At 53.7% G+C, this 15,117-nt stretch overlaps 1 protein-coding gene and 1 long non-coding RNA gene across 3 annotated transcripts in view; one reads left to right on the top strand and one right to left on the bottom strand.

The window, feature by feature from the left end:
• The window catches only part of LOC131740379 (uncharacterized), a 32,439-nt gene extending 17,995 nt beyond the window's left edge, over positions 1-14,444 (bottom strand). For both annotated transcript variants that reach the window (XR_009330919.2, XR_010836522.1), the window contains exons 1-2: positions 14,098-14,444; positions 12,382-12,546 (exon numbers count right to left, since the gene is read on the bottom strand). This is a non-coding gene — a long non-coding RNA (uncharacterized lncRNA). The remainder of the gene's footprint in view (positions 1-12,381; positions 12,547-14,097) is intronic.
• LOC131740374 (neuroendocrine secretory protein 55-like) lies at positions 3,475-4,614 on the top strand. The gene has a single exon (XM_059036125.2). The coding sequence runs from the start codon at positions 3,848-3,850 to the stop codon at positions 4,574-4,576; it is 729 nt and encodes a 242-aa protein (XP_058892108.1). The 5' UTR covers positions 3,475-3,847; the 3' UTR covers positions 4,577-4,614.
• Positions 14,445-15,117: the final 673 nt, after the last annotated feature.

The following is a 15,117-nucleotide window of genomic DNA, read 5'->3' as shown; positions in this document are numbered from 1 at the left end:
ACTTCCGAGACAGCTCAGGGAGGGGAGGCAAAGAGGCCCGATGCAATTAATAGACAGAGACGGATTTCTCTGCTTCAGCAAATGAGCTGCAGAGCGGAGAGTCACAGAGCCCTACCCTGGTCACAAAAGGTCCATCGGTGGCCGAGGCTCCATCACTGACACTTGTTTGCTCTTGTCCTGAAACTGCCACCCAGACATTCCTGCCTGCCGCCGAGGCACCTGCACTTTCCAATGCTTCTAAAATAGAAGCCAAGTCAGAAGAGCATGTGCATCAATAGAGCCCCCAGCCTCTCTCTCCCGGGGCCTCCAGATCCCTTGCCTGGAACCAGAATCTGACTTGAAAAAAACTTGGTGAGCATGGAGTTCTAATCCCACCTGGCTCAGAAGTCCCAAGGAAAACATCTCTACTATGTGGTCATCTGTCCTTTGATTTAACGCCGCCGCTGCTGACAAAGAGCCAACCATCTCCTGACAGCCGTTCCATTTCAGAGCCCTCATTGTTGGAATATCCTTCCTTGGGCTGAGCTGAAATCTGCCTGTTGAAACTGCCTTCCATAGGTTCTAATTTTGCCCTCCCGAGCCACATAAAATACATCTTAATGCCTTTTCCACAGGACAATCCTTAAAGGGGCTGAAGACAATATTCTTCACGATTCATCCAAATAAGAACCTGATCGTAATGAACTGGGAGCTGCGCTTTCCCGTCCAACGGGTTCAGGAGCCTCCCTCTGGCAGAGCCCGGCCGGTGATATACGTCCACATTTTATTTACCGCAGACAGACAGAGCCCCTCGTTCCTTTGCCTGGTAACAACCCGAGGCTGCTCAACACCCACTTGCTCCTTTTAGAGATTCACTCTGCAGCAAGCACTTTGAAAGTCACGCACGTAATGCATTTTAAAGAGCGCTTTCTGCACAGGGCCATTTGCTCAGCCTCGGCACTAAATGCGAGATGGAACAGTATTTCAGCGAGGTCCTCCTGCTCCCAGAGTCCATGTCGAATGCACGCCAGAAATGTATCTGTAACTATACATGACTGGGGCTCTAAATGCAGTGCTTTGTTAAATGTTCATTTGCTGATTAAAATGCATCTTGCAAAGAAAGTGCATTCGTAATGCAGAATCTAGTCCAAAAATACGTATTATGTAATGCACACTTCTTAATAATGCAGGCGATCTTGGTGTATCTATATTAGTGGACCGGCTCCGGGCTGCCAGCTCCATTATAGGCAGAAAGCACTCCTTTTGCAAAACGAAGTACTTTCTTATGTACACTAAAGAATCATAATCCACCTCGTTGCTGACAGCTGGCATTTGTCTCCATTTGAAAGGGCATTCAGCAGCACCCACATATTCCTGATTTTTTCCCAGTGTGCCCTGAGAACCACTCGAATGATGTCTTTATGTTCCACTCACTGTCCGGAGGGCTGCGCTGATTGAAGAAAGCAAGTGGGTGTGTCAGTGTGAGCAGAACCTTTGGAAATGTCTCGGGTTGGGGCTGAGAGACCAGGATTTGAGACCTGCAGCTCCAAAGGGCCCTGTCCCGTGTGCCCTAATACCAGCCATATGATGACTGGAGCCATCCAGACACCTGTGATAATAAAACCCTTTCAGTCGCTCTGCAAAGTGGTAAGGAGGAGAGCACAACGAGAATGCAGACATCTGTCCTTTTACGAAGTTTGCAATCAACCCCACTTTATTAGACCGATCAGTATTGTAATGCTACAAACTAACTTGATGAAAACAAGATGCGAGATAGACACAGCCGAGAAGACAGGGCAGGAGCATTCAAGACCATCCCCAGAGAAGATGCAGAAACAAAACCTCCCCAAGTCAAAACAGTCGCTAGGATCTCACTAAGGTCTTAACTCTGGGCTCAGCAGCTCTAAGGCAGGCATGGTACGCGAGGGATAAGGGTGAGTCACACCACACTGAGGAAGAGCTGTGGGTGCAGGACACTTCGGGCCCCAGGAAGCAGTGCCAGGAGGGGACACCTGGTGGACCACCTCAGAAGGGAAGGCAGAATTACCTCATGGACTCTTCAGGTTTCCCCCATGTTGATTCAAAGACAAGAAAAACCACCTGTCCCACCTGTAAAGCCTTGTTGCTTCCACAGATTCTAGGAAGATGGTTTTGCTCTGAGTTATACCACCGGTGGACCTGTCACAAGGGCAAAAGTGATGCTCCGTATTTTAATGGGGAGGGCATGCACAACCCAGAAGCAGCAGTCAGGTTACAGCTGGAACCCCAGAGCTTCCGAAGTACCATCCTGCCTGAGCAACGACCACTCCAGGGATCCCCCTCCAGGAGGACATGGAGCTCATTTGATTTTCCAGGGCTGGGAAAGAAATGGACTCGTTTCCTTTGGGGTTCAACGACATGACCTAGGGTGTCTAGCTGTCCCTGAGCCCTAATGTTCTGGTTGATCCAATAATTTTCTCACTAGAATGCACGCCGGGTTAAACAATGTTGGTGGGTAAGGAGGGAGTCCTGAGTGGTTTAATGCTCTGAGTAACAGCAGATTAATCCTAAGTACCCTTTCCTTAACGTAAGATTTTCTGTTCTTTCCTTTTCTTCTTCCTACTCTATCTTCAGCACCTAGAACAGAGCTTGGCATGTGCTAGGCACTCAATATTTGTCGAATGAACTCACTTTGTTGAAAACCTATTTATGAAAAGAGCTTTGAATGGTACCCAGCGGTCTCCTTGAGAGCTGATCGCCCTGCAGCGCCCCCCAGGGGCAGAGAATTGGCTGCACCTACTGAATATCAGCCAGATATTAACTCGTGGTTCCAGCTAATTAGACTTTCGGCACATGTTCTCAGCTAGAGCTCAGGGTGGCCCACCAACGGGCTTGGGGACGTGTAAACTATCCCCCCGTCCGTCTGTGGGGGTCCTTCTTAGGGAAGATACTCATCTACCTGTTAGGTAACTAATTAGTCTCTTGAGGCCGCAGTGGTGGTTGGGGGTATTGGAAACTGCTCAGATTACGGTCACTGTGCCAGGTCTGCCAAAGGCGATCTCATGATTAATGACTGCCTGAGGTTACCATGCTCAGACTACGGAGCCCCTGGAAAATGCCCGGAACCGCACCGTTAATACTGACGTACAGATGCTCATTCCTCCGGAATATCCGCAATTTTGCGGTCTGGTTTTTAGCTGCTTCGGGCTTTGTTCAACTTATCGATAACCCTGGAGAAGCTGGGGAGCGGTACGGACCCCATGGAGAACTCATGCCTAGCTGCGCAAGCACTCTGACCTGTAGCTAGCTTGCTCGCTCGCTCCTTGGCACCCACCAGGCCCCCAGCCGCTCCCATCGCCCAAATCCTTTCAAACAAGGTTCCCTCCTGCCACCTGCCGGCCCGTTAGGGTCTACGCCTCGGGCTCGGCGCCACTGCGCAACTCGCACGGAGCCGCCCCCGCCTCCCTACTGCACATGCCCGGCAGAAGTCCGGGCGCGCAACTTTGCTGAACCTCTCCGCCCCGTTCGTCTTCGCCTCAGTCTCCTCTTTCCTCTCCCAGGCGAGAGGACCAGTGGAGGCACCTCTCCCGAGTCTTGGGCTGCGGTCTAAGACTTAGAGAGAGGAGCCTGCGGAGGAGATAGACTTTTTCTCCCCTTTTCCCATCCCTTCTTTTTGCCCAGAGAGGCAAATAGAGGCGCGGAGCTTTAGAAAGTTGAGTGGTCAAGAAGGTAGGTGCTTCCCTTTTTCTCCTCGCGCCGAGGTGGGGCTGGGACCTCCGGACCCAGCTTCTTAACCTCGCGAGGAGCACCTTTTCCGGCTCTAGCAGCCGATGCTCTTCGGAGCTGCTCTCTGCAGAGCCAGAGGGTGGGTCGGATTCGCCGAGCGTGCATGAGGATGGATCGCAGATCCCGAGCTCAGCAAGGGCGCCGAGCTCGCCACAGTTACAACGATCTGTGCCCACCCCTAGGCCGCCGGGCAGCCACCGCACTCCTCTGGCTCTCCTGCTCCATCGCGCTCCTTCGCGCCCTTGCCACCTCCAGCGCCCGCGCCCAGCAGCGCGCGGCTGCCCAGCGCCGGAGCTTCCTTAACGCCCACCACCGCTCCGCCGCCCAGGTATTCCCCGAGCCCCCCGAATCCGACCACGAGCACGAGGAGCCAGACCTCGAGCTCTCCCTCCCCGAGTGCCTGGAGTACGAGGAAGAGTTCGACTACGAATCCGAGACCGAGACCGAGTCTGAAATCGAGTCGGACACCGACTTCGAGACCGAGCCTGAGACCGCCCCCGCCACTGAGCCCGAGACCGAGCCCGAGGACGAGCGCGGCCCCGTGGTGCCCAAGCGCCGCACCTTCGACCAGTCTCTCACTGAGCGTCTCAACGCCCTAAGGTTGCAGAGCCCCGACGCCTCCCCAAGTCGCGCGCAGCCCAGCACTCGAGAGTCTGAGAGCCCCAGACAAGGAGAGAAGCCCGAGGACAAGGATCCGAGGGACCCCGAGGAGTCTGAGCAGCCAAAGGAGAAGCAGCGGCGCCGGCGCTGCAAGCCGAGGAAGCCCACCCGCCGCGACCCATCTCCGGAGTCTCCTTCCAAAAGGGGACCCATCCCCATCCGGCGTCACTAATGGAGGACGCGCCCCAGATTCTCCTTGTTTTCTTCGACCCAGGTTGGTGGCCCACCGCTAAACTGGGGAGTCTGGGGTCGGTGCAGGAGCGGCGGGAGGAAGGGAGGGAGAAAAGGCAGGTTAGAAGGAAGGCGGGAAGAGAGCGGGCTCAGCTAGCTAGCCCTGGAGGCGGGGGCGCAGGGCGAGCTGGGAAGAGCTCCACGAATCTCCCGCAAGGCGCTGGCGGGCGCCCGGGTGGCCAAAGGCTTGTTGGGCGGCGGGGCGCTCCTCGCGCCCCTCCGGAGACAGCCTGAGGTCTCCAGGCTGGTGTCCAGGATGCACGACTGAATTCCGGGAGCGCCCCAGGTTTCGAGCTGCACACCCAGAAGGCACGGGTAAGTCACTTGTTTTACGTGTTTTCCCTCCTAGAGTAAGTAGTCTCACACAAGTTGGCTTTGGCGGGTGCCAGAAACGTGGTGCGGAGGTGCTCGCGCCAACTTTCAGAAAGCAGAGCCGCCCGGCTGTAGCGACACTGTTGCAATGCGCGAATACCAACCGGGCTGGGATTGGGCAACACTCCGGAGACGGCCGGCTCCCGGGAAAGTCGCGCGCACGCGCGCCGCTTAAGACGCTCAGAGTCTAGAGCCCAGGTCCCGTCGCTGTCAATTTGGAGCCGCCGGACCCCGGCGCCAGTGCCCCCGCGGCTGCGCGCCTCTCCTGGCCGCCACCGCCCGTCTCCGGGCGATCGCGGGGCCGGAGACCGCAGCAAAGAACGTGCGCACCTGACCGCACGCCCCGGAGCCGACCTCTAAGAGCCGGCCGGCGGTTCCCCACGAGTCACCGGTGCTTGGAGGGCAGGCAGAGGAGGTACGGGAGTCTTGGGAGGTGCCCAACGGGCTACCAGGGTTGGTGGCGTGGGCTTGGTCACGTCGGGGCATCGCCTTTTGGCGCAGTCTGGTGGCGGGGCTGGGTGCAGCTTGGCTGGAGAGGTCCCGGGCTGTTTGCGCAAGGGCCTGGGGATGTAAGAGAGGGGCTAAGAGGTCAGCGAGCCGGTCACGAGCGGAAAGGTAAAGCGGAACAAGGAACAAGCTGGAGAGGGAGACGCGCCTGTCACCAGGGAACCCTACAACACGTCCCCAAAAGAGCGCGGCACGCGCCGAGCTGGGGAAAGGTGTTGGATCCGACGACGCAAGTCCATGGGCGATCGGTCGAGAGGGGGCAGGGGCCGGCGGCTACGGCAGCCTCGAGGAGGGGAGGGGAGGAGAGGGGAGGCTGCGCGCACCGGCCATTTTCAGCTCGGGCGGAGCTAAGTTTGGAATCTGTAACCTGGAGGCGAAGCTGCCCTGGTGTCGGAGCACAAGAACGGCCGCAATCGCATCTTCGGTGCGCAAAGTGTGCCTTTCTCACCAATCCTGGGGGAAAAGACTGGTTAGTGAACTGTATTTACAAAACCTCACCCGATTTGGAAATTGGCCTTATCTTGGTGCGCGCGCGCGTCTCGTTTGGCGTCGGTTTGAAACAGCTATTCTGATGAGTGATTTGGGGGGGAAAGTGAAACGTTTTGAGACTTGAAAAGACGAGTCGGGTTCTTGGACTCCTAAGATAAGGTTGCGGCCAGAAGGAACATACGTTAAAGGGTCTTCCTTCCAGGTCTCTTCCCTGGGAAAGGCGTCGTGGAGCCCCAGAACTTAGTTATGCTGGGCTGCGACGTTGACTGATGGCTGTTGGACGCTGCTCTGGTCTTCACTAGTAAATATACTGGGAAGGGGGCTCCCCTGGGCGGCGGGGACATGTCCAGAAGTCTGGAGGCTGCCGAGGACTTGTCCAAGGGTCCGCTGTGCCCTGGCTTTGGCTTTAAAGCGTGAAACTGCCTGAGTGAAATGGGGCTCCCCAAAGCTGACATTTCTACTTAGTGTAAAAACAGCGGTTCTGTGTTCCTTTCCGTGGTATTAAGTGTTCTGTTTTTTTCCTGTCAACGTCTTAGCAGCCTGAGTTCACCCAGTAAAATGTCTCTGGTGAATAGGCAAAAATCAGCCAGGGTGCGGTTGGCTTTTTTGGTGTGCTTTTCAGTGTGAGGGCTGCCCTCACAGGCTGGGGAGTTTTGGGTACCCGAAAAATCCCGCAGAGCTGGGTTTTTCATTAGAGAAATTACCATATCGCCTTGTTGCAGTATGAATATACAAGTTTTTTTTTTAAAGTCGTCAGTGCCTAGCCCACACCTGTCACCCCAGTCTTGGGCTCTTTTTTTAACCTGAAGCCTGCATATGGAGAGGCTGTCTTTCTTAACTGTAACCAATACACCAGGTTAGTTGTTGCGGAGCGGCGGGGGGGGGGGGGGGGGGGGGGCATCTAGGAACACACAGTTTGCCGTCTTTCAGATGCTCCTGCATAAACTACCTGATTGTGAAAACCTGTTACACAGCCCTCCCCAACTCAGTTCCCCTCCCCCACCCCATCCGTCCATCCTGATTCCAGGGTGGAAGGGTCATTAGGCACATCCAAAACAACTGCGGAGCGCACCAAACCCCTATGACCAGGACTCACCCCACTGGAGAGGGGGTTTTGCTACAGAGACGCTTCAAAAAACCTCTTTCTACCTAAGGCACTGGTGTTCAGCTGCCTCTCTTTTCTAGAGGCATTTCTGGCAAGTTTTCCAAGCATTCCCAACTCACTAGTCTCCCACCTCGCCCTTTGTCTCGCCCGGCTCAACTGGGGTGTTAGCATTTGAATGGGCTTACTTGCCCTTGGAACTTAGGAAATGGTCTCAAAAACAGCAGACCTTAAGAGTTGACCACAGGGGTGAATTACCAGCCAGTTATAAGGTTTCGATTGGAGAGAAAGAGGAAGAGGAGGGGAAGGACGGTAAAGCTAGTTAAAGAAAGCTGCTTAAATTGGATGCTCTGATACTCAGGATTTTTAATTTTGCGACATCAATCATTTGCTTAATAGAAATGTGCTTTTTCTTGGGCAAAGGTGCTCTTTGCACTGAACTTTTTGAGTTGGAAAGTCATGCAGCAGTGTTCAAATACTGTGTGGTGTCAACAATCCGGTGTAGGTTTACTTCTGAGGTTTGGCAAACGACTTTTAATCTGTTTATCAGAATTCAGGAATTGGGAATTTTGAAGTTTGGGATTGTTTTAAGATGGTGTTTCTTTAACGCACTAGAAACTTTTTCCCCCTGGAATTGCTATCAGCCCTTTACCCTTCAGCCCTCATTTTTAGCAGCTGTGGTAGAGGGTTTAATGAGAAAGAAAGCTGAAACTTCTGTGTTGGTATGAAGGAGGTTTGTTTTTTTGTTTGTTTGTTTTAAATAACCTGCATGGATTTTACTTGTCTGTATTATTACTGCTCTTCATGTAAAGGGAGGCTATCGAGAGGAAACTGAGCAGAAACTTTGGTGTTTGGGAAAATATGTCTCTTTAACAGAAAGGTGACCTATAACAGCAAATCACTAGAATCAAATTAAGCTTTCAGAGTGATGTCATATGCCAGCTCAAGTGCTGCCCTTCTCTTAAAAATTGTCCAGCAAAGGGGGAATGAGATTCTCATATTACATCTTTAATCCCCGTGTTCCAGAATGAGGGATGGAATTCCTCCCTCCTCCTGCTCTGCGGGTTTGACATTCATGGCGCTGTTTTCTAAATCCTGATGCCCCACAGCTCGGAAGCAGGGTCTAAGACCTCAGGCTCTTCTCACCCTGGCCCTGCCCAGCAGCCTCGGGTCAGACCCAGTGGCCTCTGCCTCAGTTTCTTCACGTGGAAAATGAAGTAGCTGAAGAGGTAGCCCTAGCATCCCTTTCTGCTCCCAACACTTGGAGGTTGATTAAGAAACCCGGAGTTGCCCAATTTGACTCATACCAATGATTTTAATGCTAAAGGAGCCCCCGGCCCCCCCGAACGTTAAAGGTTGATAGAATAAAAGCACCAGTTGTGAAGAAATCTGTTTTGTGTTGATCTAATTTGATTTTCCCAAATCTGGTTTTGAATTGGGGGCAAAAATGGTTTCGAGGCCAGTTAGAAATAAATAAATGATAAATAAGTAAATAAGCAAGCAAGCAGGCAGGTTAGAGAATTCAGAATTCCACTGTGTCCTATTACTAACCGGGGGGTGGGGGTGGGGGTGGGAAATGGCCTCCTCAAGAGCAGATACTTAGTGTTTGTATTAGGTGTGTTCGTTTTCCCACCTGCTCTCCCTGATCTCAGGGTCGGGGCAGGGAGCACTGGAGCCAGCCTGGCCCGGAGCACTGCAGCCTGGAGATGCTGGCCGCTCTGGGAGGCAGCAAACTTAACAGCCCCGCTGCTTAACTGGCCACAAGTGCTGGTAACACTTTCAAGTGCCCTGGTTAGGTGAGACCTGAAAAAATGGCCCAGAGGCTGCAGCTAGTTAGGATAAACCAGTTTTCTCAACCTTTCTATTTTTTTTCTCTATCACTCCCTCCCAGGAGCTTCTTCAGACATCTTTTTCTTAATTAGTCCTCGCCCATGAAATGCGAATACCACAGATATAGAGATATACCATCTATGTTTCTGTACTGTGGGATCTGGTAATAGCTAAGGTTTTTTTTTTTTGCACTCCCCCCAAACCAGTCTTGCCTCTGTTGCAAATGCAAGAGATAAAGAAAGCAAATGTTTAAAAAAAACTGGTTTATGTCAAATTAACTGATTTAACATCCCGTTTTTGTTTTGTATTCTAAATTTTTGGGGGGCTACATATTAAAAGGCTATATATAAGGTGAATTTTACTGATGTTTGTTTTCTCTTTTTTACATCTCATGTTTTTTCCCCAAGCCCCCTGGTACCGATACTGGTGCTAGTGTCTAGTTAATTCACATGGCAGAGAAGCCAGAGTAAACAGCCTAGTGACTTAGTTCTCCCAGGGCCAAGAGTCTGCAGTGCAGGGCCCACCATCATCGGCTGACAGCACTCGGCCAGTTGAGGCGGGACACCTGAGAGGAGCTGGCGCCACGGAACCCGCCCCCCAGCTCCCTATTCCAGGGTAGGCAGCCTCCCCCAGCTTCACGTGTGGACGTGGCCTGTTTTTATTCTATGGGCTTATTTTAGGCTGAGCACATGGCCGGTTAGCTGGGGGGCACAGCTGTCAGAAAGGCCACAGCTAGAGGAGGCTTCATGGACAGAGGGGGCAGGTGGTGGCTGTAACAGGGGGTAGACGTGAGGATGACAGAAGGAAAAGAAAGTTTGGGGGGGATCACAGGAAAGAGGAAAGAGGGAGACAAGACACCTGACAAGGAGAAGATGAGGTTTGGAGATGGGGAGCACAAGCCTATAACTGTTCGGGCTGGAAGGAACAGGTTGAAGCAAGAGACTGGGGGAGAAAAAGGTTTAGGGGCGACTCCATGGCGGTCTTCAAATACGTGGTGGCAGCAGGGGCAACGTCAGCTTAGCGTCAGGAGGAGCATTCTTCACAGCCCAGGATGACAGGGATGGCCGCTAACGGGGGTCTCAGATCAGTAGCCGTTAACGTCACTGTCCCTCTGAGAGTCTCTTACAGGCCTGGCCCAGAAATTTCAATTTCATAGGTGCGGTAGAGCTGTCACACATATACCTCAGCTGCTTCAACTAAGCAGCCTAGGAAATCTTGCTTTATATGGCTCAAATCCTAAGGCTTGGATTCTGGTTCAGGGAGAGTCCCCGAATCTCAAACTTGAGGGGTGTGAGGGGTGCAGGGCCAAAGACTCCCCCACCCCGCCCCCGCTGAAGAAGACAAGTTTCTCCTCCCCAACGCAAGAGCGGGCTTCTGAGTGTCCTGGCTTATGTTACCGTCTCAGATTTCATTAGGAAACTGTGCTCTGGGTAATTGAGGTTGTGCGCGAAGGTGAAATATACCATATTCCCCTTAAATTCAAATCACGTTGCCAAGAATCACCCGGGGTGCCTGAAATTTCCACCATGAATCACCAAAATTTCAAACAGAGCTTCCACTGAAGCCAAATTTCTCTTCCCGGATTCCCTCCCGCCATCCCAGCCCCCCACTTTTGCCCCCTCTCTCTCAGTCCCCTTCCCGGGGTGGCACTAGAACCACCACTTCTCCCCCAGAAATACTCTATCACCAGCCAGCCTGGAGTCCACAGCGTCGTCCAGGTGACTGGAGAATGTCTGGACCCACCCTCCAAGCGCAGGGGGTCAGATGCCTGCCGGTCTAGCTGCAGACCTGGGTGGCCGGTCCAAGATGAGGGCTGCTGAGTACAGCTGGTGAGCTGAACGAACGGGTCTGAATTCCTAGTGGGAACCCTCGGCCCCTGGGGCTTTTTACTCCGAGCAGGTCAAGTCTTCTCCTGCATCTGGCTGCCACTGTCTTGTACCACCAGCCCTGCATCTGCTCCTAACCCTCACCCATTTGAGGCATCTTCCTTGCACTTAGCATTTGCCTGAATCAGCCCGGTCACGCAGGCCCTTCTGCAGACAGCAGTAGGGCTGCTGCCGCCTCCACCGGCCACGGCTGGCGGAGGAGACGCTGAACGGCAGAGCGGCGGGCGCAGCGAGTCCTAACTGAACAGTAATTAACTCAACAGCCTCGAAGTCCTGTTGCTAGTTAGGCAGCACTCAGAAAACAGTTGTCACCGGGAGGCTGAGAAACATCACCGCTGCCTGAATTCGCTTCCCTTTGCCCTCCCCTTTCTGCTTTTGCCTTTTCCTCACCACTGGTGGAAAGATTCTCCTTCTCATTTGAAAGTAACCCACTGACAGCTAATGACTTGAGGGGGCTGCAGAGAAGGCTCTTCTGCAAACTGCCCCCCACCCAGCCCCCTGCTAGGAGGAAATGCCACGGCCAAAGATGTTTTCCTGGTTTCTGCTCTCTTCTCTCTTGCCTACCCCGCCTCCCTCTCAAGGGACCCTCTTCCACTTTGCTTTCTCTTTCTTGAATACAGGGATGAACTAAAAAAGAAAGCGGACAGGCAGCTACTTAAAATCTGGATGGGCCTGTGCCTTGGGCAATGAGTAAGAGTCCCCAAACATAAGTACCCTGACCATTGGTCACTGATTGTGACGTGTGCTGCCACGGAGGCGTTGATATAGCGCAAGATGGAGTTAGGGAGGCCCAGGGAGTCATGTGGAGCCACCAAGGAAGGGGGCCACATCCCTGCAGGTGGCACTGGTGACGTTCAGAGTCAACGGTGAAGAAATACCGTCTTTCCATTTGGGGTTACCTCTTTACAAAAAGCCAGCCGATTGCTCCCTGTGGCCCAGCCTGGGCCATCTGGTCTGAACAGACGGACTTTCCTTAGAAGTGCAGCATTTAACTGAAACATGAGTAAGTTTCCCCATCCTTTCTTAAAGCATCAAGTGGAGAAAAGCTATCCTTTTCAAGGAGCTGAGAATACGTAATTTTCAAGAACCCTTCACCTGGGTGCTGAGAGCCAGTCCTCTCCTCCTCTCACGGACACCTCATCTCACTGCAGCCCCTCGCACACGCCCTGTCAGGTAGGGTCCAGACCCTGGCCCACAGCTTCACCCCAGCTCAGCCTTCCTTCAGGCACCCTGACTAGCCTATCTTGCCTTCCTCTTCCTGGGCTGCGTGAACCCATTAACTAACTTTCTTCCCCCTTCCTGCTCATTCCCAGAAAAGATTTACCTCTTCCCCGATAGAAATCCATCCAGAATTAGAAATCTATGCCCCAGATACTTTGCGATTATAAAATTACAATGGCAGATCCTAAAAACTGTGCCCTCTGGCCATCTCCATCCAGGTCAAGGCCACATTTCTGTCTTAGCCAACAAGATCACCAGCCCTGAATGGGCTCGCCAGACAGTCCCACCAATCAGGGTGGCCCCCAGTCAGCCCACCAGCTGATCACCCCCAGCTCTTACCATACCCGTTCTTCGGGTCCCTGTGGCCAGGCTACCCAGCTGCCTTTCAAACATCAGCCACATTGCTGCAGCCTTCAGGTCCCACTGCTGGTATGTGGTGGAGTTTCAGCTCTGATCCCCGCTCATCCAAGTGATGTGGGGTTTTCAGATTCTGGTAGCCAGTCACTAGAGAAAAATAAGAGTGGACAAAAAGGGGAACACTGGAGTTAAACGCTGGAATTTTTTCTCCTTGGTCCAACTTATCTTTAACTGTTAAAGGCAGTTCCTGCTCAAATCTAAGGGTCCTCTCTCAGCCCACAGCAATGGGGTAGTTTCAACTGGGGGCGATTTTGCCTCTCAGGGGACGTTTGACAAAATTTAGAGACATTTTTGGTTGCTACAACTAAGGGGATGCTACTGGCATCTAGCGGGTAGAGGCTAGGGATGCTGCCAGGTGTCCTTCAGTGCCCAGGACAGTCACCACAGCAAAGAATTACCTGGCCCCAGATGTCACCAGTGCAGAGGCTAAGAAACCACCATCGAGATGAGATCTGTTGACCAATTCTTAAATTGTTCCCTCTGGCGCACTCCCACCCATTGTGTCCTAGGCCCACTGCTCTCTCCTGTAATGTTCCCCCTTTTCTTCTCTAGTGCTCCAGGTGTTTGAGCTTCTATCACCAAACATATTTCTCCCCTTGAAGGTTTTATCTGATCTAGTGATTTCATATCCTAAGAAGGGTAACTGTCCCTTTGAATTCGGGGTCTTTACCTTCCTTCTAAACTTCGGTCCCCTCCTCCTAAATAATAAGCTGAAGAAAATCTCCACCCCGACTGTACATCCTTGCTTCCCCTCTGCCATGTCTAAAACCAGACTGGCTCCACCACCATGCCAGCTTCTCTCCAGATCCTCCACAACCTCCCTATCCCATAGGTGTCCCATCATCCAGGCGCCAGACTTGACTCCGCCACCCTTTGTGCGCCGCACAGAAGTCGCTAGAGGGTCCTCTGGGATCCCTCTTGAGTCCCTCCCTCCAGCCCTCCTGCTTCCTTCCCTGTGCACGGTTCTCTCTCCCTTAAAGGTCATGACCAGACACAGCCTCCTTTGTTCTCGTCAACAGGACCATCCTCCACGCTGCCTCAAACCTGTCCTAAAATTAAGCTCAAATACTCACTTGGAGGACCAAAAAAAAAAAAAAAAAAAAGTCAGTATCTCTTCCATTTCCTACCAAAAGAGCCTCAAAACTGCTTGCCCTGAGAAACCCTACCCAGTTTTTCCTGCTTCTCTCCCACTGTTCCTCCCAGAGCCGGCAAGGTGGCCTCTTCTCTACCCAGCCATGTGCCACGTTTCCCACTGTTGGATCTTTGTTCGTGGTAGGCCAATGTCTCCCATCCCCCCCTTCTGTTCACAGCCTAGACATCTATCCCTCCATAGAGGCCCACCTGAAACTCCATTTTCTCCAACAAGGTCCCCCCAGTTGCAGGTCTTTTCTTTCGTTTTTATGCTGCTTAGCCTCTGCGAGGGAGGCCTGCTCTCTGCCCAATCTGTAACCCGCCAATGCCCGTGCTCTCCTGGCAAACAACCAGGATGCTACCACCGGCTCATGAGGATGTAGAACAGAGACCCTGTGCCCATTCCTTGCTGTCGTGGGTGGCGCGCGAGGCCTGGCGAGAGCAAACCGTCCCTCTGGGGCCCCCATCGTGGCCTCCCTGAGGCTCCAAACCGCGACGTCTACTAACCTTCCACTTCGGCGGGGCTCAGCACCCCCGCGACCTCAACTCCTCATCCATCTGGCGCCGCTCCTCTGCAGCGGGGCAGTAAGCCCCTCTCCTCAGGGTCTGGGCACTCGACCTCCAGGCCCTGGAAAGCCTGCTCCTCGCCTCACCCCGGCGGCGGATCCCTGTTAGGTGGGCTCGCCCACCGCCATCAGCGAGAACAAGGGTTCGTCCCTGAGAGCCCTCACCTCCCCTTTCAGCCTTGGTGACTTGGGGCGCCAGGAAGAGCAACCCCACGGCGCCACCCAGCCTCGTGGCGGTCCAGGCCTGGCCGCCATACGCCCGCCCACCAATCCGCTTCTAACCACCCCGGCCGCATAACCTCTTAGGGCGTTCCAACGCGGCGCCCCCTATTGGACCTCCCACTCATATCCGGTTTCCGGTCCGACGCCCCCCGCTCATTCGCCAGGCAGCCTTGATTGGCGTGACCCCAGCCCAATGGCCGACCCAGCGCTGGGGTCGGAGGGGAGCGAGTTGACTGTTGCGACCCAGTTGGCCCATTCAGTGGATGCCCAAAAGGTTTTGCCGTTCCGCGTGGGCATAGTTGTCCAAAGTTTGAACCAAAGTTCAGTGTTGGCACTTGGAAGTGTGTAGCCCCGAAGAGCTGAGAGGAGACGCCCTTGGGGAGGCTCCACACGTTACCCGGGGTCCAACTTGGTCAGCTTTACTCCTCGCAGCGCGGCCACGTGCGTGGGCAGTGAGGCGCTCTGGCTGCGACCCCCCCTCATTTGAAGAGGGTTGCGTTAGGTTTTTACGAGGTTGGAGCGTGCGTGCGTACGCGGTTCGCTCGACTGCGGCTGGCAGATACAGCGATCCAGGCAATGCGGTCCCGGCGATGCGCCCCGCTTGCCGCATCCCGCCGCCCCTCCCCCCGCCCTAAGGTCAGGCGACCACCTGACTCTTGCCCAGCTGCCTTCCACCTAAAAGTGGCTCACAGGTCCCTGTCACCCACTGGCGAGACAGATACGATGCCCGAGTCCCGGG

The sequence above is a fragment of the Kogia breviceps genome, chromosome 14 (assembly GCF_026419965.1).
Source record: "Kogia breviceps isolate mKogBre1 chromosome 14, mKogBre1 haplotype 1, whole genome shotgun sequence".
Lineage (NCBI taxonomy): Eukaryota > Metazoa > Chordata > Mammalia > Artiodactyla > Physeteridae > Kogia > Kogia breviceps.
Note: the sequence above shows the minus strand (reverse complement) of the source record. Positions and strands in the feature narration are given on the sequence as shown.

Bases quoted from the DNA above. Each gene is read 5' to 3' on its own strand.
- LOC131740374 (XM_059036125.2), top strand. From the start codon at position 3,848: ATGAGGATGGATCGCAGATCCCGAGCTCAGCAAGGGCGCCGAGCTCGC.